A 24,971-nucleotide genomic window follows, 5' to 3' on the forward strand; every position below is an offset into this window, starting at 1 on the left:
ACTATAAATTATACTGCATCCGTCCAGTTAGAAAGTATACATATTTCTATTTTGGGACGTTTAATTACAAAGTAACCATTTTATTAAATACCCCATTTTTTCCACAAATACCCCTACTTTACATCACATAGTTACTTTTATACCAAAAAAAGTAAGGGCAAAATTATTATTTTATTACTTTTACCTACCCACTATAATTAAAATACTATTATCCCTTAATCTCCGCGCCAAAAATAATTGTATATTTTTAGCTTGGACTGAAGGAATATTTTTCATTTAAAATATTACACTAGCTAACTGTTTACTATCACAATTCACATCAAACAAATTTATAATTCAAAACTACCATAAAATAATAATAATAATAATAATATCCATTACATCAAATATTTAATTTTATTAAAAAAATTAGTTTTAACAATTATTTAAACAAAAACACTAATATGAACACTAATATATACGGATTGAAACACACAATATCACAATGATTAACCCCAGGGTGAACATTGGTCAGTTTAAACTGAAAAAAAAAAAAATTTTTTATTAAGAAGGTTCGAATTGATCTAAAATCGAATTTATAAATTTTAATTTTGATTTAATTATGATTTTCAATTTTTAATTTTTGTGAACCTAAAAAGCCGAAAGTTTTAAAAATAATGAAAACTTATACATTAATAAATAATACATCTTATAATATCGAATATTTGTATTTAATTGTATATGTAAAATATATATTAATAAACAAAATTCGATTCCTTTGGTTTTGGTTATGTTGATTTGATTTTAAAAAACTTTAATTCGATTTCGATATCAGTTTTATAAATCGAAAACTTATCAAAATTGAAAGTTCGATTCGATTCGAACCGAATCGACCGCAATGCACACCTCTAATTAACCCTAATTCAGCACCCTAACCATTCTCGACAGATACATCAAGACAACAAACAAATAAACAAGAAATCAATGCTTTACAAGCCTACTTAGGAGAGAGAGAGATCCAAAGCTTCAATTATACATCAACAAGAGCAAGGCTGCCTTCGTATTTATACAAGACACAAACAAACTACAAAGAAGACTACAGACAAGTATCCTCTAAAAAAGCCCCGAATCCCGACTCACAAAACACCTCGTTACGCATCCGAATCCGAATTCGCGCCTTTTCTAGGAACACAACAAACAAACAAACACATCGATCAATCACACTAGTAACACTCAAAGATCCTAACTATGCAACTAAGAACTACGAACAATTATCATGTTATAAGTTTTTCCGTCCAAATGCAAAAAGGATATATCAGCAACATACAGTTAGGATCAGATCAAATATCTTTTTCTTTCAACTGATCTGTGGCAAGAGGTTCAAAATTCATTTGCCTGGAGGCGCGATCTGCTTCGGATACCACTGGTTTTACGGCTGAATCAAGATTAGGTTTATCGACTGCAGAATGATTTTTGTTCATTTTGTCAGTGACAGGCGACGGATTCTTAGGATTACTGCTAGTTTCAGTAGGCTCGTATTCTGACAGAAGATCCATGAACTCGTTCAGGAGCCGTTGCACTTTCCTGTTTGACGCCATTGCCGGAAGAATGTCTTCTCTAAGAAGCTTATGCTTACTCATACCCTGTCAAAGTCAAAAATTATTTTTGCGACCATATAGAAAATAAAATTTTCATCAGTAATAAATTGAGTTTAGTAATTACAAGTACTATAGGGTCCCATGCCGCGGTTTTTGGGTCTGATCCGGATTCAACCATGCCAACGGGAGGTCCTAGAAAGTTCTCGCACACTTCCTGTAATCGGGCTTCATCCGCCTCCCTACAATTTATATTTACATATTCAATTCATTTAAAAATGATGAAGTGCTTCGCAACATTGACTGATAAATTATCCATTGGGATATTGTCGAATCAACAAGAATCAAGAGACTAATTTTATATGGACATAATAATATAGGGTGTGTTTACTTGTGGGATTTTATTTTCAGTTTTACAATTCTAATTCTTTTTCTCCTTAAAAAACATCAAATCAAACACCTATATTTTATTTATTATATTACACTAAAATTAAATTTTACATTCAAACCATCGCATATGTATATCACATCAAATAATTATTTTAATTTAAAATTTTACTATTCAAAACCAAAATCCAAACTATAATCTTACAAATAAACACACCAATGGTAGGAAGTGCCGTGTGGTTAAGTAAAGTGTATACAGAAACATATAAATGCTTTTAGGGTGTGTTCTCTTATCAAACTTCACCTAATTTTTACAATTTATCAAAAAAAATTTCCCCAAAAATATTAAATCAAACCTCTGCTTTCTATTTTTAATATTATAATAAAAATCAATTTTACATTCAAAATATCACGTCAACACTTATTTATATCACATCATACAATTGTTCCAATTCAAAAATTTTACTATTCAAATTCCAAACCAAAATCCAAACCCCAAAACAAACACACCCTTTACAGGTAACAAGAATCGACTTTAAAGCACATGTTAAGGGCTCGATAGAGTGGATCAAACCTTGCAAGAAACCGAACATAGGATAAAAGACATTGGCGATATTCATTTGGGGAATTCAAAGCCAGTGCAGACGCCATCTGGGCTTCCAAATGAGCACGGGTCTGCAAACCGTCATCGGTTACTCTGCGCACATAAATAAAAGTTCAAGAATGTATTACGAGTAAATCATGATAAAGATAAAGAGCAAATTATGCGGCTAATGTTGGTAAAATTAATCAAAAAGATTCAATTGAATACAATTTAAAATGTAAGTGATATATCATTTGTGCAAGAACTTTTATGTAAGACCAAAATTGCTCGAAACCTTCTATATAAAGCAATATCAGACATTTTTATCATCATAAACGCATACGAACCTGCTCCACCCTGGTTTCCGCGCCAGATATTTTCTGACATCAACTTGCAGTGCCGCAAGCTCCCCACCATGGGTCGAACCCAAGGTCCAAGAGCTAGCGAAATTTGACGCTGGAAAACAGTCGTCTGCCACTCTCAGCCAACACATAAGACTTGTGTCAAAGAGATAGGCATGTCGTGTAGCCAATACAACGAGAGGTGAACCAGCTTTTGATAATTTTGCAGATATTACTTTGATTGCGCCTGTGAAAATAGCAGGGATTCGAAAAGATTAAAAACAATAATGTAACCGAATTGAAATTTGGAAAGTTGGGGTTTTTTTTTTTATACGGCTACGAAATAAATAAACTGAATTAGTAGATTCCAACTACCTTTTGCATGTGGCTTCGAGTCGGTAGTTACTAGCGAAGCCAAAGAATCATGAAGCAGACATTTTTTGCTGTAAAGATCCCAAACATAGACTGATCCATTTCTTGTGACAAGTAACAATTTCCAAAGTTCATCACAATCGATAAATACTGCTGCTGATCCCATCATCATGGTTGGCATGGCACGTCTCCCGCATCTTGTATAAACCTTTTTAGTGATAATATTTACAATCAATAGATGGAAATGTTAAAAACAGCCAACGTGTTATGACATTTGAAATTTACAACCAAACCATAGTTGTTTTCCAGAGGCGAAACAATATATGTATATGATATAAAATTAATCTAAAAAAACATGTTATTGATTATCTATATGCATTTGAAATACTTCATTTCGAAAAAGGGAAAACACAAGAAATTTGTTAATGTTCGTGTAAAGTTTCAATAAATTCCAATCTTCGATGAAAGTTTGGTGGCAGTTCTGCAAAATTTCAATAATATATAGTGAATTTCATTTATAATGTAAGATAAAAACATAAACAAAATAGCAGTGCAGAATTTATTTAAGGCAAAATTATCCGTAACTCCCCACTAGTTTCGAAACTCAGCATAAATCTTTCTGTATTTTAAAAATTGTATTACGCCCTCTTATACTTTTAAAAAATGTTGCATGAAATCCCTGCCATGCAAAAAATGTAGATGAAAAGTTATTTTCTCATCACACAAAAAATATTAAAAGGAATTTCTTGCAACATGTATAAGTTGGTATCATGCAATAGTACAGAAGCTGAGTTTCAAAGAGGAGTTATGGAAAATTTTACCTTTTTAAAAAAAAAAATCAATTAATGTCATACTAACCTGAAGTGATCCATCCTCACAACCAACAGCCCAAAAATTCGAATTCCCAGCCAAGACAGTCACCTTGCCAGAGATCCTATCAAACCATAGAGTCTGCGACCCTTTGGTGCAAGACACTTCCGTTTCTTTAATTGTAAAAGTATTCCCTGCTCCTACAATGTCACTAACAGCATGCTCTCGAGGACGAGCTTCCAAGCAGATAGGCATTGCATCTTCCCCGTGCTTCTTATCAAAAACTTTAATCGAAAGAGAACTAGCAGTAGCAGGCAGACCAATCTGCTCGACATTATTTATTACTTCTTTGCTTTCACTTGACGAAACCTTCTCAATGACCAAGCTCTCACTAACAGTTGCTCTTGCAGTGCCGCTCGACCGCTCTTTCAGATCAGCAGAACCACCTACAGGTTTCATCATCGTCCCTGCCCCACTGTCATTCTTGTTTTCTTCCGAGGATCTTAATAACATGTCAGATCGATCAGAAATAGTTCTTTCCTGATGTACAGTCGCCCCAACAGCTTCTGGTATTATCCTCTTTCTACCATCCGGCCGTCTATATTCTTTTTGCTTTACAGGGCTTGACATCCGAGCAGGGGCGGGAACTTTATTGATGCTATCACCGGTCGGATCTTGGGGTTTCTTTCCAGCATCGGTAATAGTTTTAGGAACTTTTCTTGGAGCCACTAAAGCGGCAGAGGATTTTAGCAACGTTTGATTCTCTGAGGCTACTGCCTTTTTATGCGGAGTTTGTTTTGCAGATGCGGCTTCAAGCAACAGCTGTGCTGGACTCTCGGCTAAGGTTCCCTGGCGACTTCTTACATCCCCATAGCGACTTTTTTTCAGATCGTCTAGTTCAGCATCAGTTAACTTCTGCCCAATTTCATTCACATCAAAGTGAAATGTTGCTGTTGATCCATCCAAAGAGCAAGCAAATAATGAATACCCATCTGGACTCCTGCAATCAGCCAAATTTTGACGACTTAGTAAATATACACAGGCGATTAAGTTGAAAAAAAAAAAAAACAAGAATATTATTACCAAGTTAGATCCACGACACTTTGAGAAAAGAAATGTTTAGCCACAAAAAGAGGACGAGGGCTCGCTGTAGTCCATACAGTTATGGTCCGGTCCTGACTTCCTATGGCAATGACATTATATGCTTGTAAATCTTTTCCTTCAGTTTTTGACGAACCATTGCTCCAACCAACAGACACATTTTTTGAGTCCTGGGAATTGGACAAATTCTTCCTGAACATCGAATGATTGAACTTAACAACAATAACCGGCGCATTGTGCCCCAAAAAGTCAAATGTCGCAGACCACTCCCCTCTCTCAAGAACGGGTGCAGAATGCCTAGGCTTTTGGAAACCATGAGTTGTCGTTATAAAATGGCCACAAGGCGACCAGTCAAGCCGCCTAAAGAAAGTGGAGCCAAGCTGAAAATACAAAATTTCAAATTAAGACGTAAGCAAAAACATGAAAAAAAATCCGAAAAACTGGAAAATTGTTAACTCACCGATTTAGCCCAGTGACCATCAGTTCTGTGAATGAGACTCCAATCACTTGTCCGCCAAATTATAACGGTCTTGTCATCGGATTGACTAGCTATAAAGGAACCAATTGGATCCCACGCGACACCCTTGACCAGACTGGCGTGTCCCCGGAGAATAGCAGTGCAAATTCCATTAGTCATGTCCCAAACATGAATCGTATTATCAAGACTTCCACTGGCTAATGCTGAATCATCCGGAGACCAATTAAGATCCACCTACTTTAAGCATAGAGAAAAGTAATTCTTTGATTAGAGCATGAGTTAATAAATTCACATAAGACAACGTAAACTAAACATTATTTGTAATTCATATTTATCTATGAGGATCTGCAGTTACCACATCAGCAGTATGCCCTCTCAACGTCATAGCAACTTTCCAATTCTCGACATCTGGTGGCTCACCACTACCAAACTCTGTTGTGCCGGAACCGGGCTTTCTCTCATGAATAAGAATAACTTGATCATCTGATCCAGATGCAATGTATCGACCATGTTTAGCCCACCTCACACAGTTAACAGACCCAAAATGATCCCGTAATGTTGCGAGAAGTTTCGCTGTTGTTTCGTCAGATGGAAGTTCCCTTGCAACACATTTCATATTCCAAATGCGCACCTGGACGGATAACAAAAACTATGTAGTTACTTGACGAAAAGGAAAACTCTATAGGATCTTCTAAAGTGACATATATGATGATTTGCATCTATTACATAGCAGCTATAGATACAAATCCACTGTGTGAAATGGCATTTTCAGAATCCTTTCAACGAATTTGATGAAAAGAATCGGCAGCGTTCAATCAAAAAAGAGGCACAAAAAATCCATACAACAACACGCGGAGGACCAAGCGACATGTTTTCAGCATGTCAGAATCCCAAATCACAATGCATGATTACGTTAGAGCAACGAATAGATTCAATCAAATAAAGTCAAACCCATTATATGCGAACATGGCTCGATTTGGTTGCAAAAAAAATGTGATACCAATACACATCCGAAGGTGATCAATATAAAGTTATAGATCCCTTATGGCTAATGTCAGTGACAGCAGCATGACCCATTACATCTGTGTATCATAACAAATTTAGGAATTAGGGTTTTATGTAGGTCAATTTCACAGTTTCCACAACGATCGGATGCTTAGTTCATTGGTTGAAGAAAAAGAAAGAAATCTATTTCCCACATCATGTTGTCAAAAGGAACAAACAGCATTGGCTGGGTAGGGTAGCTTACCAATCATTTTGATTTCATTATATAAACAAATAACAGTCGAAGAACACCCCTAGTTTTCATAGGGTATTAAAATATCTATGTTTATTAATCAAAATTTCTACTATCACTACATGCAAAGTCTCCGAACAAGAAAGAAGCAAAAGGGACTTTCCAAGAAACAACTGGATCTTGCTCATGTTTTAAGATAAATTTAAAGACCATATCAAAACATCAGTTTCGGCCTTCGCCAACACAGTCAGGCATGATTCTTGAAAGAGGAGTGCAGCAATTACCAGGACATGATCCATAAAAGAGAAGTTGAAATGTTTATCTTATATGTATAGAATCAGACATGCCCCATCAGTCATTCTATAATATTTTACTCGGAAACAATACACCTTATCATTTGCCACAAGCCCGCAACTACACTGACTCACTTTTATTGTCCCCAAGCCATTATCAGTTTATTACATTATAAACAATACACCACCAACTAAATCTTGCCTTGTAAATTACAAATTTACAACCAACAAGAATCCCCATATAACCATGAAGTGCACCTCAACTCATGACATGAATTACGAAATTCGACAACATAAATAACCTCTAGGTACCCAATATATCAATAAATTCCTCAAGAAAACACATTACAATTCTCAAGAAGAAGCTGCATACACAGCAATTAAGCTTTCCCAGAAAGTAAAACCAAAATGTGCATTCCTTAAACCAAAATGTGAATCCCATCTAACCATGAAGTGCACCTCAACTCATTACATGAATTAAGAAATTTGACAACATAAATAAGCTCTAGGTACCAATTTATCAATAAATTCTTCAAGAAAACAGATTTCAATTCTCAAGAAGAAGATGCAAACACAGAAATCAAACCTTCCCATAAAGTAAAACTAAAATGTGCATTCCTCCAGACACCAAATGAATGATTTCCAGAGTAGACATATACATAACTACAAAAGCTATCAAGAAATTCTAAAGCAAAAGAATCGAATTAGAAATGAAAAAAAAAAAACAAGAAAAGAATACCTTATGGTCGCCACCGCCAGTGGCAAACCTGAGGCCACCAGGCTGAATATCAATGGAGAAAATCTGTGTACCCTCATGCCTAACCCAACTAGGTTTCTCTGCAATCATCTTCCTCAGTCGCGACCTAAATCCCAGAAAACTACAATTAACCAAGAACAAAAAACAGAATACAACAGCCCCCTTACACTAAATCCCAAAAAACCTAAACTCAATTTCCAGCAAGACCGAAAATTCCTGAAAAATTCAATTAATACCCAGAACGCAAATCCAAGAAATCAAACCCACGTCGAAATTAGTAGGAATTGGCAGAAATCGCAATTGGGTAAATTTCAAAATGATTTGGAACTCGTCGGCACGGTAAAAAAAAATTGCAAAATGAAATGAAAGAAGTCGAGAAAAAGCTCCTAGTAATTAAAAATTCAAGAAATTGATAGAAAAACAATTTGAAAACCCCAGCCCTACCAGTGGCTTTAGTGAGACAGACAGAGGTAGAATTTTGGGCGAGCAGCGAAGACAAAAAAAAACCCTAGGGCGAGCTCATGTCGGTAAATTTTGGATTTTTTGTTTTCGGAATAAAATCAAGAAAGAGAAATTATTGCAAAAGCAAATCTGGATCAGTAAAATAAAAAAATCGGTTCTTTTTATGTACATTTGTTTCATCAACGGTCAAATTCAAAGGGAAGATTGAAACTGATGCAAAGATAAGGCAAGTGAGGATTATCGAACAAAATTGTACATTGTTGCTTCATTTTGACAAAAGATTTTTGAAAACTTTAAAATTTTTAATATATAAAAAATAAATAATTAATTTAATATATATTAATTGCTATTTATTTGAAATTTTGAATAGCAGCAAAGTTTTTAAAATTATTATAATAGTAGTATTAGAAAACATTTTCATAAAATATATATATTCCCTCACTCCTAATACACTAGTTATGTTTATCATTTTTGTCTATAGACTTGAAAGGACAAAAAAGTCTTTTACATGTATTTTTTACTCATTACCAATATAATATCAATATTTTTTAAATCACGTGTTAAACACAATTAGACTATAATTTTGAGACAGGAGAAATATATTAATTGCTATATATTTGAAAATTTGAATACCAACAAAAATTCTAAAACTATTATAATAGTATTAGAAAACATCTATAGAATGTGATTAATAATAACAATTCAAAATAATTTTGGGTAAAGCTTTTAAAAGTGCATTGTTGTTAGTTATTAACTGATTTCATTAGTTGATTATATTAATTATTTATATTAAAATATTTGATAAAATATCCGTTCAAATGTTAATTGTTTATATATGAAATGACAATTAAAATATTTGAATTTTTTTTTATTAATTAGTCATAAGTCTATTCCATATCATTTGATCATCTTTCACTTTTTAAAATGAAATTTTTTATAATATAAATAAATAAAAATATATTTATTTATTTATTATTATTATTTTTATAAATTAATTTTATAAACAAAATAAAAAATTTTAAATATAGACAAAAAGATTTCTTGATTTAAAAAATATATAAATAATAAAATTTTGAGTGAATCCTGCCGACCAAAAAATTATAAATTTAATTAAAATTTATATTTATTAAATATATTTCAAACTTATAAATTAATAAAAATAGAAAATAATTTAATTTTTGTGAAATTAATTAAAAGAAAATTATTTGTCTTTAAGATAGAAGAATATTTATTTAATAAATATAAATTTAATTTAATTAGTGCTATGACCACTCCAAAGTCCTCTATATCTTTATCTCTAATGTGCGGTTGTTTTGAGTTGAGATTTGAATATTAAAATTTTTGAATTAGAATAGTGATATGATGTGATATTTTGAATATAAAATTAATTTGTAGTATAATACAAGAAAGAGTAAACTGTTTTTTAGTCTCGTAACTATACCCTTATCATTTTAATCCCGTAAGTGGAGCCTGTCACAGACTAGTATCATAAGTAAAAAATTTTCGTTGTTTCAGTCCTTCAGCGCTAGAGACGCCGCCAGGTCAGCGACACCTGGCTGACAACGTGGATTTTATTTTTTTTTTCATTTTTTAAATTTTTATTAAAAAATTATTTAAATTTATTTTAAATTTTGATTGTCTTTTTCAATTTTTTTATTTGGTAAAATAAAAATGAAAAAATGAAAAAAAAATTAAAATCCACGTGATCTGGCGGGACACCTGGCGGACACGCAGCTTCCGGCGAGCCACCTGCGTCCCGGCGCAGGAGGACTAAATCAACGAAAATTTTCCACTTATGGGACTAGTTTGCGACAAGCTCCATTTACAGGACTAAAAAACAGTTTACCCTATCAAAAATAAAAAATAAGTATTTGATTTAATATTTTTTAGAAAAAAATTTGGTGAATAGTAAAAATTGGGAAAAAAATCCGCCAAACAAACTCACCCCTAGTATACGTCATAAAATTTGTATTTTTTTATGACGTGGAAATTCGCACCCGCTATTCGAAAGTACGCACAGGTAAACCCTCGGCCGAACTTAATACCCTGCAAACTAGGTCCGACAAGGCAAATCACACCCAATCTTAGAATTTAGACACATATATTTGTATGTATTATAGTACTCCATCCATCTGATTCTAAGGTTCTCATTTATTTTTGCGTTATTGTACTTAACATTAAAAATATTCTTATATTGCTATAATTTTTTGCACAAACGTTATTATAATAGTGTTATAAGACACTAAACAAAATATTTTTGTTATTTTCTCATAATTTAGACTATATTTTCATATAATAATTAATATTCAGACATCAACATCCAAAAATAAATGGAATCTTAGAGTCGGATGGATATAGTAGTAAATTTTATTCCAGAGACAAATTCGAGCATCGGCAGTTCTTTTGAAAGAAACTTTAGACCAACCGAGACAGGTATGTGAATTTATGTAATAGCTTCTTTTTTCTTTTTTTTTTTTTTCTTTTTTTTCTTTTTAATTTGATGGAAATTATGTAAAAGCTTTTGTTTCCACAATTGTTTGCTGATGGTGCAATTTTCGTTTTCTTCTTGTTCCAAAGGAGCCAGATGACTCTGATGATTAAATTTTATTTCAATTTTTTTTTTCATATAATTCATACAATTTTTAATAAAATACATCTTTTTTCGTAGAACATTATTTCCAATCCAAAATTTAGTATGTTTCGGATGCTAAATGACTGTTTCACCTAAAAGCTCGAACTGTTAAAAAAACATACTCATTAATCATATATCTGTAAGCTAGAGCTCCCAACACGCTCCCTCAAATGCAAGTGGGGTCTGCGAAATTTGCACATGCATATGCGCACAAACAGGGACAGTGGGACAATATGAAAAAAAAAAAAAAAAAAAAAAAACTATAGTAATAAACATAACCAAAACATAAATCTACAAAATTATAAAATATAGAAACATGTATCTTACTTTTAGGACAAGTAATTATATAACATTCTAAGGTAAAAATAATAATTATATATTGTTGATGCAAATTTTTAACAATAAAAATAAAATTCGAAAATAGGAAATTATCTTCGAATTTGATATAATTAGTGCCTGAGATTAGGAATCTCTGTAGGATACATAAATAAAAAAGGAAAATAAAACTACAGACTTGGAAAATAAAGTGGTGATCCTAAAGGCAATTCTTTTGAATTTGATGTCGATTGAAGATGATTTGTCATAACAGACCCGATTCCTTAAATAAACCCTTAAAAAAACGGTTTGAACCGCCGTCTCATCGGTTACAGCAACTGCTCTCAAACGCCCACCAGGTCTTCCTCTGTTGACACGTGTCTTTAACCGTCTCGCCAACCGCATAACCCAACCGACCAATCCAGAGACTAACTGATCGCTAGATCAAACGAATCATTGGCCGCCCCACCAAGCGACCACCATCTGGTCTCTTATCCGACCTCGTATCGTCCGTCTCATTCTTCTTCGCCCGACCTCACTTGGACCGACCGCCGTACCAGCCGTCCTTCTTCGCCCGACTTCCTCTTTCGACCGACCTCCGTATCAGCCGTCCTCCGTCCGACCTCAGTTGGTCCGACCGAAGGCCAACCGACTATGGACCATCCGACCGGCCCAACCGACTGCGAACCATCCGACAGCGAACCCACCGACCGGCTCTGTTTGCCTTATCTCCTTAGATGGACAACTGGTTCAACAGACTATCCTCTTGACAGACATCCACGTTTGCCAATACTTCTTCTTTACCCGACCTTCGTCTTGACAGACCTCCGCGTCTGCCGATACTTCTTTGCCCGACTTTCGTCTTGACAGACCTTCGCGTCTGCCGATACTTCTGCTTTGCCCGATCTTATCACGTCCGATCTCCGTGCCCGACCTTATCCTGTCCGACCTCCGTGTCTGACCTTGTTACGTCCGATCTTCCGTACCCGACCTTGTCCTGTCCGACCTCCGTATCGGCCGATCGTCCTTCTTTAATATACTGCTACCATTATTATTATTATTTTTTGTGTTCAACATATATATTATCAAAATCATACACTTTCGAGAGGCGCACGCATGAATTCAACCAATTATTTGTTGAATTAATCCATAAATTGAATGATTGATTTTGGTTTTTTTTTTTTCTTTTTTTTCTAATTGATATGGGTTCGTTTAAAATATTAATAACTAATTAGTGTTTGTTAATTGTAAAATAAAAGTCATTTGAGGAAGAAGATTGACAATGCAGTAACTGTTGATAATATATTTTCCATAAAATGTAATAGTTTTGCCTATTATACATACATACATACATATATTTACTTTTTCACATTCAACATCGCACCAGGTTCGATCGATCTTCTTCTCCATCCTGTCTTCTTCATCATTCTCATTCTTCTTTCCTTTCTAAAGCATGGGATCATCTTTGTTCGGATTCGATGACGGTGCATTCAAGTTACAAAAAGTAACAGTACTTCTAATCGTCTTTGCGCCTTCTTTATAATCGCCGTAATTATCAGCTTCTACAGGCGTTGGAGACGCCGTTTCAGGGCCCCAAATCCGCCGGCACCTGCCGTCAATTTTCCGCCGGAGCCGAAAAGAGGACTCGAACTCGCGGAGATCGAAAGTATTCCGGCAATTTTGGGGTTGGGTCGTGCCCATGAAATATACATGTATTAATTCATGAATGAATGAATTTGAGGTTTTCTTCTAATAAATATGAGTTTGTTTAATATATTAATTGTTAATTAGAAATATAAAGCCGTAAAGTAAAAATCATTTGAGAAAGAAGTTTGGCCATGCAAACAACGTAGTCGTTGATATAATTTTTTCATTAAATGTAATAATTTTACCTATAAATAATATATTATATATATATGCACCGGGCAGATTCATAAGCTAGACGAGATGCAGAATTTTGGGATTCTTTAGAAGAAAAACAAATCATGTCGTATCGAAAAATTAAATATATTATATAATATAATATATATGTATATATATATTGGATGAGAGTGGGAGACATTGAGAATTTTGTAATAAAATTTTATGAAAATAACAAATGTGAAAATTAATTATTCACACAGTGTATCATAAATTTTAAATATGTATATATGAGATATATAAATATATATTGTAGTGCGTAATATATATATATAGAGAGAGAGAGAGGTGGGGGGGGGGGGGGGGGGGAGGAGAGAGAGAGATTGGGAAATTAACGTGTAATATGCAAGTAATTTTGATTACAAATGATGCCATATTTATAGGTAAAGAAAGTCTAACATGTACGGATATGCAACACTTCATCTATGAAGATGAGACATAGGAAAAGTAGTAATAATATTGATATATTATTATTATTATTATTATTTTATGACGTGAGAATTCGCAATTGCTACTCGAAAGTGCGCAGGATAAACCCACGGCCGAACCTAATACCTGCAAATCAAGCCCGACGAAAAAGTCAAACTACGCGAATCAGGTGTGAGAGTATATTATTTTTAATTTTTGTATGTAATTATTGTGGGTGCAGAGTGTAAATTCTATCCAATAATGGGTGTGTTTGGTTGGATTGTTTTTTTTTTTTTTTTTTGCAAATTTTTTATTATTTATTATTTTTTTTAAAAATATATATCAAATTAAATTCTTAATAATTTTTAATTGTTTTATAAAAAAAATAATAATAATTTAGATTCAAAAATTCCGAACACTATTTATTTATATTAAATAAAATAATAATTATACTATTTCATTATTTAATATTAAAAATCAAAATTCAAATCCACACCTAGAAACACTAGAGTGAGCTTCTTTAGGCCGTGAGCTATTTTTTATTTTTTGAAAACTAAAGGAGTATTTGACAAATAATTGTTAGTTTTTAATTTAATGGCTTATTCGATTGACTAATTGAATATATCAAATATATAATTATATTTTTCTAAAAAAAAATTAATAAATTATATGCGACGAACGGAAAAAAAAAATATATACTTTATGTGAAATGGAGAGAGTGTTTTGGTTAGTATTTTCTTCAAAACTTTTATTATTATTTATTAATTTATGTTTACAAAAATATTGAATTAAATTTTTATATTTTATACTTATTTTATATTTTCCCAGCTTTAGATGTGTTCCTTTTGATTATTTTTTTTCTTCAAATTTTTACCATTTGAAATTTGCATTCTATAAAATCATTTATAATTTTAAAAATAATACTTACATTTTTGTAGTGATACTGAAACCTGCAACGACTCCCTCGGTCGTCTCTAGGGTTTCATTTCACTTTTGTGTCATTGTATTTAACATTAAAAATATTCTTATATTTGTATAATTTTTTTTTTATCAATGTTCTTCTATTAGTATTATAAAACACTAATGAAAGTATTTTTGCAATTTTTTCTTAATTTGTTCTATATTTTGATATAATAATTAATATTTAAAAATTAACACGCAAAAAGTAAATAAAACCCTTAGAGTGCGACCGAGATAATATTATTTTTCCAATGTACATGAGATAAATTCTGAGCGAATGGAATAGACTGCAAATTAGGCCATGAAAATATTATTATTATATATGACTAATAAATATATATTGAATATAATTAACTAATTAATGTGGCTAATTAATAAAAAAGTTATATAATCAATTAATAGTTAATTATTGTTCGATGGAATATGACAAAATAAATAAAGTTCTTGTCTTATTATTTATTCAAGTGTTTTGCGTTTTGACACAAACCTAAAAAAAATTACTTGTCCTGTTGTCCACATCAGTTTTGCAAATTATTACACACTAATAATGAGTATTTTAACCTACCATTAAATTTTAACCTACCATTTACAATGTTTACATATTTCTATTTTGGAACGTCTAATTACAAAGTTAACATTTCGTTAAATACCTTACTTTTTTCCACAAATACCATTACTTTCACATCATTACTTTTACACAAAAAAAAGCAAGGACAAATATATCATTATACTACTTTTAACTACTCACTATAATTAAAATATTATTATTTCTTAAATACCACCTCAAAAGTAAATATCAGCCTTCTAAGTGGACGGAGGGAGTAATATTTGTAACCTAATTAATTGACCCAGCCATCTGTACATTAGTGCTGCCAGCTTTCTTTTGTTTTTTTGTGTAACAAACTCCTACAAATTACATACAGTCATATTCCTTATATAATATATATATATCGTTGCTATAAATGTGTGAAATTTACTATGTACAAAGTATGCATTTATTTTTTTGCGCGTTTAAAAAATAATAGTATTTTAATTATAATGGATAGTTAAAAGTAATGTAATAATAATCCCAAAATAGAAGAAAAAAACTACCCAAGTATCACACATATTGTAAGATACCAGGGGTTTAAACCCATGAGCTCATGGTCACAGATTCATTCCCTATATGCAATAATTATTGGATTGTGTTTTTGTAGCATTAGTTAATTGCATGAACATGTGAGACTATTTGCTTTTATTGACTTTCGTACAATTCCATATTGCATGCACGTACCAACAATTCCTATCCTATTATTTATTTATTTATTGTTATATTTTACGCCATTCGTTTCAATACAATAGTCTTGTTTATCATTTTTGTCCGTCATATAACAATAGTCTTATTTTCATAAATAACCATATCACCATAAAACTACTCTTACTTTTTCATTTTTATTACACAATTGTCACTACTTTTTACACTAATATACTCACAAGGATAAAAAAAATCTTTTATCCATATTTTTTACCAGCTACTAATATAATATCAATATTCCTTAAATCTCGTGTTCAATCCAATTAAGACTATATTTATGAGACATAGGGATGAGTATTATTTAGTTGTGTTTTCACACTTAAACACAAACGAATATTAGATATTTTGTGAAATAATTTGAAAAAAATTTACTATTACTTTTTTAATATTAGATAAAGAATTGTAATTAATATAAAAATAATAAATATGCTTAATATATTAAAAAAAAATTAGATAAAATTCTTTTGAAAAAAGAACACATCTTCCTATTTTTAAAATTTTCTATTCTCTTTGTTCCAACAAATAAGAAGGCGACATGTGAAAAAAGAGACAATAAAAGTAAAACTTAAGATTTATGCTTATTTTTTAACTTTATCTATATTACTTATTAATTTTATTTTATTTTTAAAATAAGAAAATAGAACTTATATTCAAGATTAATTGATATTCAAGTATTTTCTTTTATATAATAGTATATATAATAGTTATATTTAAATGTAATCTGATATTTTTTAAAAAGAATTATTTAATTTTATAAAAATAACTTAATTAATACAGTATATTGTTTCTCTCTTCCTTTTCTTTCATATGTCACTTTCTTATTTCTTGAAATTGGGAAAGAAAGAATTTGGAAATAAGAGATTTGAAGGCTAACACAAGCATGGTACAAAAATTGTTACTTGTCTATATCATAATTTTATAAATTATTTCATATTAATAATGAGTCTTTTTAACTTAACATGAATCGTATATATAATTTACCAACCAGAGTTCTTTTTTTTTTTTTTTTTTTCTTCTAAAGTTTTTTTTTTTTGAAAAAAATTAATAATAATAAAATGGATCCCATATTATGAATATAATATATAGAGAGAGAAAGTGAAAGTTAGTGAGCGGGAAAGAAGCCACATAAAAATAAAATAAAATAAGAGTGTAATTTTTTTTGCTTATGTTTTTTACGGGTTTTTTTTTTTTTATTTTTGTGTGTGTGGTGTATTTGGTTTTGATTAAAATTAAAATTACTATTATTTAATTAAAAATTTTTAACAAAAATTATTATAATTATTATTGCAAAATAGCATATTAAAGTATTATTTAAATTAAAATTAAAATTTAAAAAATTCAAACATAAATTAAACAATCCTTCATTTTGCTTTAAGCTTATAGTTTGTTTGTCTGTCAACAAATAATATATATTTTATCCTAAATTTTTGGATTTGGGATTCTTTCTATTTATATTTTTAAGTAGTCTCTCCTTCCCATGTTGGGTGTCTTCGTAATTGTAGACATAAGAATTTATGATAAGTATAATTAGTAGATAATTAAGAATGTATTAGTGAAAATAATATATAAATTATTATAGATTAAGATTAAAATAACTAATTAATTTAATTAAAATTTAAAAAAATTAAATTAGAAAATTTAAAATAAAATTAAGAAGGGTAATCATTTTCCAAAAAACAAAAATGACATGAGATGTAAAACGAATACAAACGGTAACATGGACATTGTAACTAGGACGGAGGGAATATTTTTTTATAATAACAAATAATTGATCCTTTTTTTGGGCTAATTGATATATTTTCCATAATTCATAGTGAATAACTAATAACCTCTTTTTTTTTTTCTTTTTTTTTCTTGCACAATTGTTACCATTATAAATAAAATAAATTATTTTTTATAAACTATCATATTAAAGTAACTAATAGACTAATAGCATGTATTGTCCCTTATGTTATTTATAGTATTTTCATGAGCTGATTAATCAATGATGATAAATCTTCAATCAACCTCCTAATTGAATACACATGAAAATAAAAAATAAATGAAAAATATCAATAAAATCGGATAGTTTTCGTGTTGATTGAGCCAAGTCAGTTCCACCGTGTTGATTTGGCTCAATCAACACATTTAAGTATGATAAATAACATATATTCTAACAACACATGATAATATAATATATATAATAATATATCATCGATTTCAACACAATAAATATATTTATACAACATTGTACAATGTATAAAATGTACGTAAATATGTGTTGTTTGCTTTGCAATTATGTGCTGCCAAAAGACTAGCATTATGCTGATTTCACCCATCAACACCGTAATCGTCACCCAATAATATGTATGGATATTACTATTATTAGTGTATCTTTTATATATTGTTATTTGGGGTTCACATATATATGCTTATATATATGCACTCTCTTTTTAGGTTAAAATATAATTTCTATTTTCCGCAAATATTCAAACATGGTATTAGAGCCTATTTTTCTTATGGGATAGACATAGTCACTAATCCTCATTGCTTTCGCCGCCAACGCGGCGTGTGGCAGCCGCAGTCTGATTTTCTGCATAATTCTTTTGCGCGCTCTATACTATTTTTTATTTTCTCACTTCATAGTATGTCTCTTAATATGGATCGTGTAAACACTTCCACGAATATTATTATTCTTTCTGGTGATAATTATGATTTGTAGGCTGAATCCATGAAAACTTTCTTGATTGGTAAAAGATTATGGCGCTATGTTACTGGCGACTTTTCTGTATCGGTTGCTCCTGTTGTCACTTTTACGGCGCCCCTCAACAATAAGGATCTCACGGACTATCGGAATGCCTTGGATGAGTGGGATAGTAAGAACCACATTATTCTTACTTGGATTCGGAATACCTCTTCCAAGTCCATTCAGATTCAACTTCGTCGCATTGACACTGCCAAGAAAGCTTGAGATTATTTGCAGCATCGATATCAGGCCACTGAAGGCATGCATTATTATCATCTTATAGGGTCATTGAATGCACTGACACATGACTCGCGCCAAGATATGAATGAGTTCCTCTCTACTATACAGTCTATGTGGGATCGCATTGATGAGGCCGACATACAGATTGAGCACTTTCGGTTGATTCAGCTCTTGATGAAGCTTGGTCCAGAATATGAGTCTGTGCGTGCTTCCTTGCTTCATCGTCATCCCTTGTCTTCCTTGGAGACAGCGATGAATGAGATTTTGTTTGAGGACACCCACCTCAAGATGCTCAAGGCTCCTACTCTTGATTCGGCCTTGGCAGTTCCCTCTTCTACTCCTCATTGCAGAGATAATTGCAAGGATACCCGACCACCGCATTATGATAAAAGTCGCAGTTACCCGAATGTTGATCATCTTTATATCTATTGCCCTAAGGTTGAGTGTCACTACTGTCGTCAGAAAGGCCACATCCGTCCGCATTGTCCCAAGAATCCCAAGGCTGGTTAGTCCTCTTTCGGCTCTTCCTCTGCCATTGTTGCTGCCACTAGCGTATCACAGTCGCCTCAACCGCCTCCCACTCTTGAGGACCTACGTCACATGCTCACTCAGATTTTATCAATTCATCTTTCATTAGCCTCGACATCAGGTAACAACACATGGTATATTGATTCTGTCTGTTGTAACCATATGACACCTTACCCTCGCCTTTTACATTCCTCCCAACCCGTCACCTCATCCCCTCGTTTACGGTCACGAGGGCGAGCCCACCAACATAACCAACGTCCAATGCCACCCAATCCACTTCACCATCGAACCGGACTTTGATACCACTGTTGGGACTGTCTGATGTTGATCATTCCCCACCAGTTGACCCTCATGCGCCTCTTGAGCCTGTGCTCGACCCTCCGGAAATTTTAGTTCCTGCCGCCACTGATCGGCGACCCACCCGTGTAAGTTGTCCTCCATCTCATCTACTTGATTATCATTGTTTTTCTGCCATTTGATCTCATCATGAACCCAGGATCTTTCGTGAGGCGAACTGTGATCCCTTGTAGCACGATGCTATGTCTGATGAATTGCAGGCTCTTGAGAAAACCGACACGTGGGATATCGTCGATCTCTCTCATGGCAAGAAACCTATTAGCTGCACGTGGGTGTACAAAATCAAAACTCACTCTGTGGTTCTGTTGAGCGCTACAAAGCTCGTCTTGTAGCCAGAGGTTTTTCACAGGAGTATGGTATTGATTATGAGAAGACATTTGCACCAGTTGCTCATTTGACATCTGTCCGTTGTCTCCTTGTTGTTGCCTTTGTTCAACATTGGAAATTATTACAGTTGGATGTGAAGAATGCGTTTCTTCATGGAGATTTTTCTGAGGAAGTCTACATGACCCCTTCACCTGGCTCAGATTTTTCAGGGAAGGTATGTCAGCTGCGCCGTGCCCTTTATGGACTGAAGCAGGCGCCCCGAGCTTGGTTCACCAAGTTTAGTGCCGTGCTCATTCGGTATGGCTTTTCTGCATCTCCCTATGACTCTATTCTCTTTATTCGTCGTTCTCCTACCGAGATCATTATTCTCTTGTTGTATGTGGATGACATGGTTATTACCAGCGATGATACTTCTAGTATATCCGATCTACAGACTTACCTTCATCGACACTTGACATGAAGAGTCTTGGTCAGCTCCGTTATTTTCTCGGATCTGAGATTTCTGACGCTCTAAATGACATATATTTATCTCAGGTGAAATATGCATCTGATCTCATATCTCGTTCAGGTCTGACTGATAGCCAGATTGCATCTACCTTTCTCGAGGGGAACTGCCGACTTGCTCTTTTCGACGGCACTCCACTAGAGGACCCCTGGTATACTTGACGGTCACTCGCCCTGACATAGCTCATGCGGTTTATGTTTTTGCTCAGTTCATGACTAATCCCCGGACAGTTCACTATGCTGCTGTGTTGCGTATTCTTTGTTACGTCAAGGGAACAATCTTACACGGTCTTCATTTTTCTGCTGACTCTCCATTAGTTCTTGCAGGTTTCTCTGATGCTGATTGGGCAGGTGATCTGACTGATCATCGCTCTATCACAGGTTATTGTTTTTTTCTTGGGAGTTCCCTTGTTTCTTGGCGCAACAAGAAACAAACTCTCGTTTCTCGCTCCAGTGCAGAATCTGAGTATCGTGCTCTTGCGGATTCGACTTCAGAGCTCCTTTGGCTTCGTCGGCTTCTTTCTGATCTTGGGGTTCCTCAGCTTTCTTCCACTTCCCTCCACTGTGATAGCACAAACGCAATTCAGATCTCCCATAATGATGTCTTTCACGAGCGCACCAAACATATTGAGATTGATTGTCACTTTATTCGTCAGCATATTCGTGCATGCACTGTTCATCTATATTTTGTCTTTTCCGAGGATCAGTCTGCGAATATCTTCACCAAGTTTCTCTTCCCAGGCCGGTTCTCTACATTGTTGAGCAAACTCAAGTTGATTTCTACTTTACCACATTGAGTTTAAGGGGGAGGGGGGGGGGGGGGGGCGTGTTAGCGTTTTTTTTTTTTTTTTATATATTGTTATTTGAGACCTACATATATATATGCCTATATATATGTACTCTCTTTTTAGGTTAAAATATAATTTGTATTTTCCACAAATATTCAAATAACTATAAAACTTATTTAATAAGTTGAATTAAATATTTATTACTTCATCCGTCCCAATACAATATTTTCGTTTACCATTTTTGTCCGTCCAAAAACAATAGTCTTATTTCCATAAATAACCATATCACCATAAAATTATCCCTACTTTTTCATTTTTATTACACAATTGCCACTATTTTTTTACTCTAATACACTCACAAGGGCAAAAAAATTTTTTTATCCATACTTTTTATTAACTACTAATATAATATCAATATTTTTTAAATTCCGTATTCAATCTAATTAAGATTATATTTATAAGACGAAGGGAGTATTAAATTATCAATTAACACTATAAATAAATATGTAATATATGTTGTAGTCAATTTGTTTAAAGTTTTCAGACATAACCAAATTCTAATAAATATTCATTGGGTGAACATTTCATAGTAAAGAAATAAGAAGAAAAAAAAAAAAAAAAAAGAACAAGTTGTTTTGAAGTTATTATTTTTTGTTTAAATTTTTTGTTTTGATAGTATTAGTTTTGATTTAATATATTGTAGAAAAACAGAATATATTTTAATAAAAAATATACAATAATTATATAATAAAAATTGAAATCAAGGTTTGTTTGTTCAATTTATTTTCTACCACACAATTCTCAATATATATATTAGTATATTCTTTTACAAAAATTAATATTATATTATTTATCAATACAACTTTTTATATTTCAAATAAAAAAAAAAATATTGTACACTTAAACACAATTACATCCTTAAAAATAAATAAATACACTTGCATTTAGTATGAGTTTTCATTATTTTCTATACATATCTTTATCCACAAGTTTCATAAAAATTTCTTCACACGAAACATTTCAATAAACTTATACTACATCACACAAATTAAAACCAATTATAAATACTCAAATCAATAAAATACATAGGGTATGTTTGTTCATTGGTTTTGGAATTAGTTTGGACTTTGAAATAATAAAATATTAAATTAACATAACTATTTAATCTATTTTAAATATATATATATATTGATCTGATATTTTAAGGGTGTGTTTGTTCGGGGGTTTGGATTTTGAGTTGGGATTTGAATAGTAAAAATTTTGAATTTGAATAGTTGTATGATGTGATATAAATAGGGTTTGATGTGATGTTTTGAATGTAAAATTGATTTTTAGTATAATATAAAAAATGAAAAATAGGTGTTTGATTTGATATTTTTGGGGGGAAAAAATTGGATGAATAGTGAAAATCTACCAAAATCCTTCAAACAAACACACCCTAAATATAATTATTGTAAATTTTGGCCGTTTGAAAATATATTCTTTTAGCCACAGTTCAGCCGCATTGTTGCCGGAGGAAAATTGGCCGTTGTCGCTCACCGATTAAAACGTTGAAGTCGCCGGTTGAATTCTGACGAGTAATTGGAAAATGGCAAACCATATTAGAAATCTACTCTCTTCGTTCCAGATAAAATATTTATATTACTTTAATAATTAATAAATATATTAATAAAATATAATTATAAATTAAAATAACTAAATATTTTAATTAAAATTAAAAAATTATAAATTATGAAAATTAAAATATAACTAAAGTATATAATCATATTTTTAAAAAATAAATATTTTTTTCTCTCGACGCAATTTGAAACAAGAAGTGGATTTTAATATTTTGATGTTGTTAACATTGGTTTGAGTTCAATTGAATTTTGGTTCCACTAATTAAATCGTATATTGTAAAACTCAACAATGCGAGATATAAATTTACAACCATAACATTAATTTTTGCTATGATATAAAAAATATTAAGAAATTTTTATTTGGTATTTTTTGAAAAAAAAATAATTATTCTTTCCATCTACTCTCAATCCATCCAACATAAATTAATATATCTTTTTTAATAATTTTGTTTTTTTTACGTAAATAAAATATATTTTTATAATCTCTCCATCCCATTTTAAACGGGTGCTTTGGAGTTTTACCGTAGATGAAGAAATAATAATATTTAATTTATTGGATAGTAGAAGTGTGCAAGAAGTTTTGATATTTTTGTTCATTTGACTTTATAAATAAATTAATTGTATGTGTAATAATATATTTGTAATTTAGGTAAAAATTAATTGTATTTTAGTATTAGTATATAATTATTTTGACTAAAATAAAAAATAAATACTTTTAAATAAGATAGACAAAAATAATAAAAAAAAAATACTTTAAAATTGAAACGAAAAAATTACTTTATATAAAATTGCAAAGAATATCATTAAGGAAATGAATGAAAAAATATATATATACAAAGTGAAAAAATTTACCTGGTCTCGCAGGTAAATTTAAAAATATATATTCCCTCTCCCTCTTAACAATTTGACCCGTCTCATAATTTATTTTGTTAGTAATTATACTATTTATTTAATATTACAAATATTATTTTAATTTATAATATATTATATAAATGTAATTATCTTTATATTATACAATACTGATAAAATTAGTTTAATTTTTTTTATTTTTACTATATTTTAATATAATATTAATATTTTAAAATTCTATTGAAAAAAAAAAAGAAAAATAGATAAATATGAAACGGAAGGTAGTATAAGACAACCGAATTAAGATAGCTAGAATAACATGTGCAATGTGATTATATTTTAAATATGATTATATTCAAAATTGCCCATTGTACCGGTTTGGCCCGGGCATGAACCGGACCAGCCCGGGACCAGGATTGGTTCAAAAAACAGGTCTCGAGCCTACTCCTGGATCATTGTATAGGTTTCTTTTTAATTAGTACTTTTAGAATCGAAGACGAGACCTATATAATTTTTTTTTAAAATTTATATTTTGAATTTTTTTAATTATATATATATTTTTTAAATATCAATAATAGTATCCACATAAAAAAAATTATACTACTCCCTCCTTTTCAAAACTATGGTCTTATTTGAGTTGGGTACGAAATTTAAAGAATATTGATATTATATTGATAATTAGTAAAAAATATGAGTAAAAAACTTTTTTGCCTCTGTAGGTGTATTAGTGTAAAAGGTAGTGACATTTGTGTAATATTATTGAAAATGTAGGGATAATTTTATGGTGAGATATTTATGGAAATGAGACTATTGTTTTAGCACAAATAAAAATGATAAATAAGACTATTGTATTATGACCGAGAAAATATAACCTATTATCATTCATTTACTAAACTTGCATCATCAAACAGACTGTAATATATAGTACTTCATTCGTCCCATCTAATTTGTTCGCATTAGTTGGGATACATAGATTTAGAAATTGTATAATTAGTAAGTAATTAAAAAGTGTATTAGTAAAAATAATTACGATCTAATAAAAATAATTATAAATTAGGAATTTGAAAATGTGATTAAAGTGTTATAATTATATGGTAAAATTGCTTATAA

General features: G+C 31.5%; 1 protein-coding gene across 3 annotated transcripts; it reads right to left on the bottom strand.

The window, feature by feature from the left end:
- Positions 1–949: 949 nt before the first annotated feature.
- On the bottom strand, positions 950–8,508 carry LOC127239308 (protein HIRA). Of its 3 annotated transcripts, none has more exons than XM_051257396.1 (11): positions 8,378–8,508; positions 7,916–8,039; positions 6,002–6,277; positions 5,629–5,880; positions 5,151–5,548; positions 4,116–5,067; positions 3,261–3,465; positions 2,892–3,132; positions 2,536–2,658; positions 1,702–1,816; positions 950–1,622 (listed from the first exon to the last, which is right to left on the bottom strand). In XM_051257396.1, the coding sequence occupies exons 2-11, from the start codon at positions 8,021–8,023 to the stop codon at positions 1,320–1,322; spliced, it is 2,973 nt and encodes a 990-aa protein (XP_051113353.1). In that variant the 5' UTR covers positions 8,024–8,039; positions 8,378–8,508; the 3' UTR covers positions 950–1,319. The 3 variants fall into 3 exon arrangements, with proteins under 3 accessions (XP_051113353.1, XP_051113354.1, XP_051113355.1); XM_051257397.1 differs by lacking the exon at positions 8,378–8,508 and having other exon boundaries at positions 950–1,161; positions 1,307–1,622; positions 7,916–8,363; XM_051257398.1 differs by lacking the exons at positions 7,916–8,039; positions 8,378–8,508 and having other exon boundaries at positions 5,629–5,883; positions 6,002–6,149.
- Positions 8,509–24,971: the final 16,463 nt, after the last annotated feature.

Source organism: Andrographis paniculata, unplaced genomic scaffold (assembly GCF_009805555.1).
Source record: "Andrographis paniculata isolate CXL003 unplaced genomic scaffold, ASM980555v1 Contig77END, whole genome shotgun sequence".
In the NCBI taxonomy this organism is placed as follows: Eukaryota; Viridiplantae; Streptophyta; class Magnoliopsida; order Lamiales; family Acanthaceae; genus Andrographis; species Andrographis paniculata.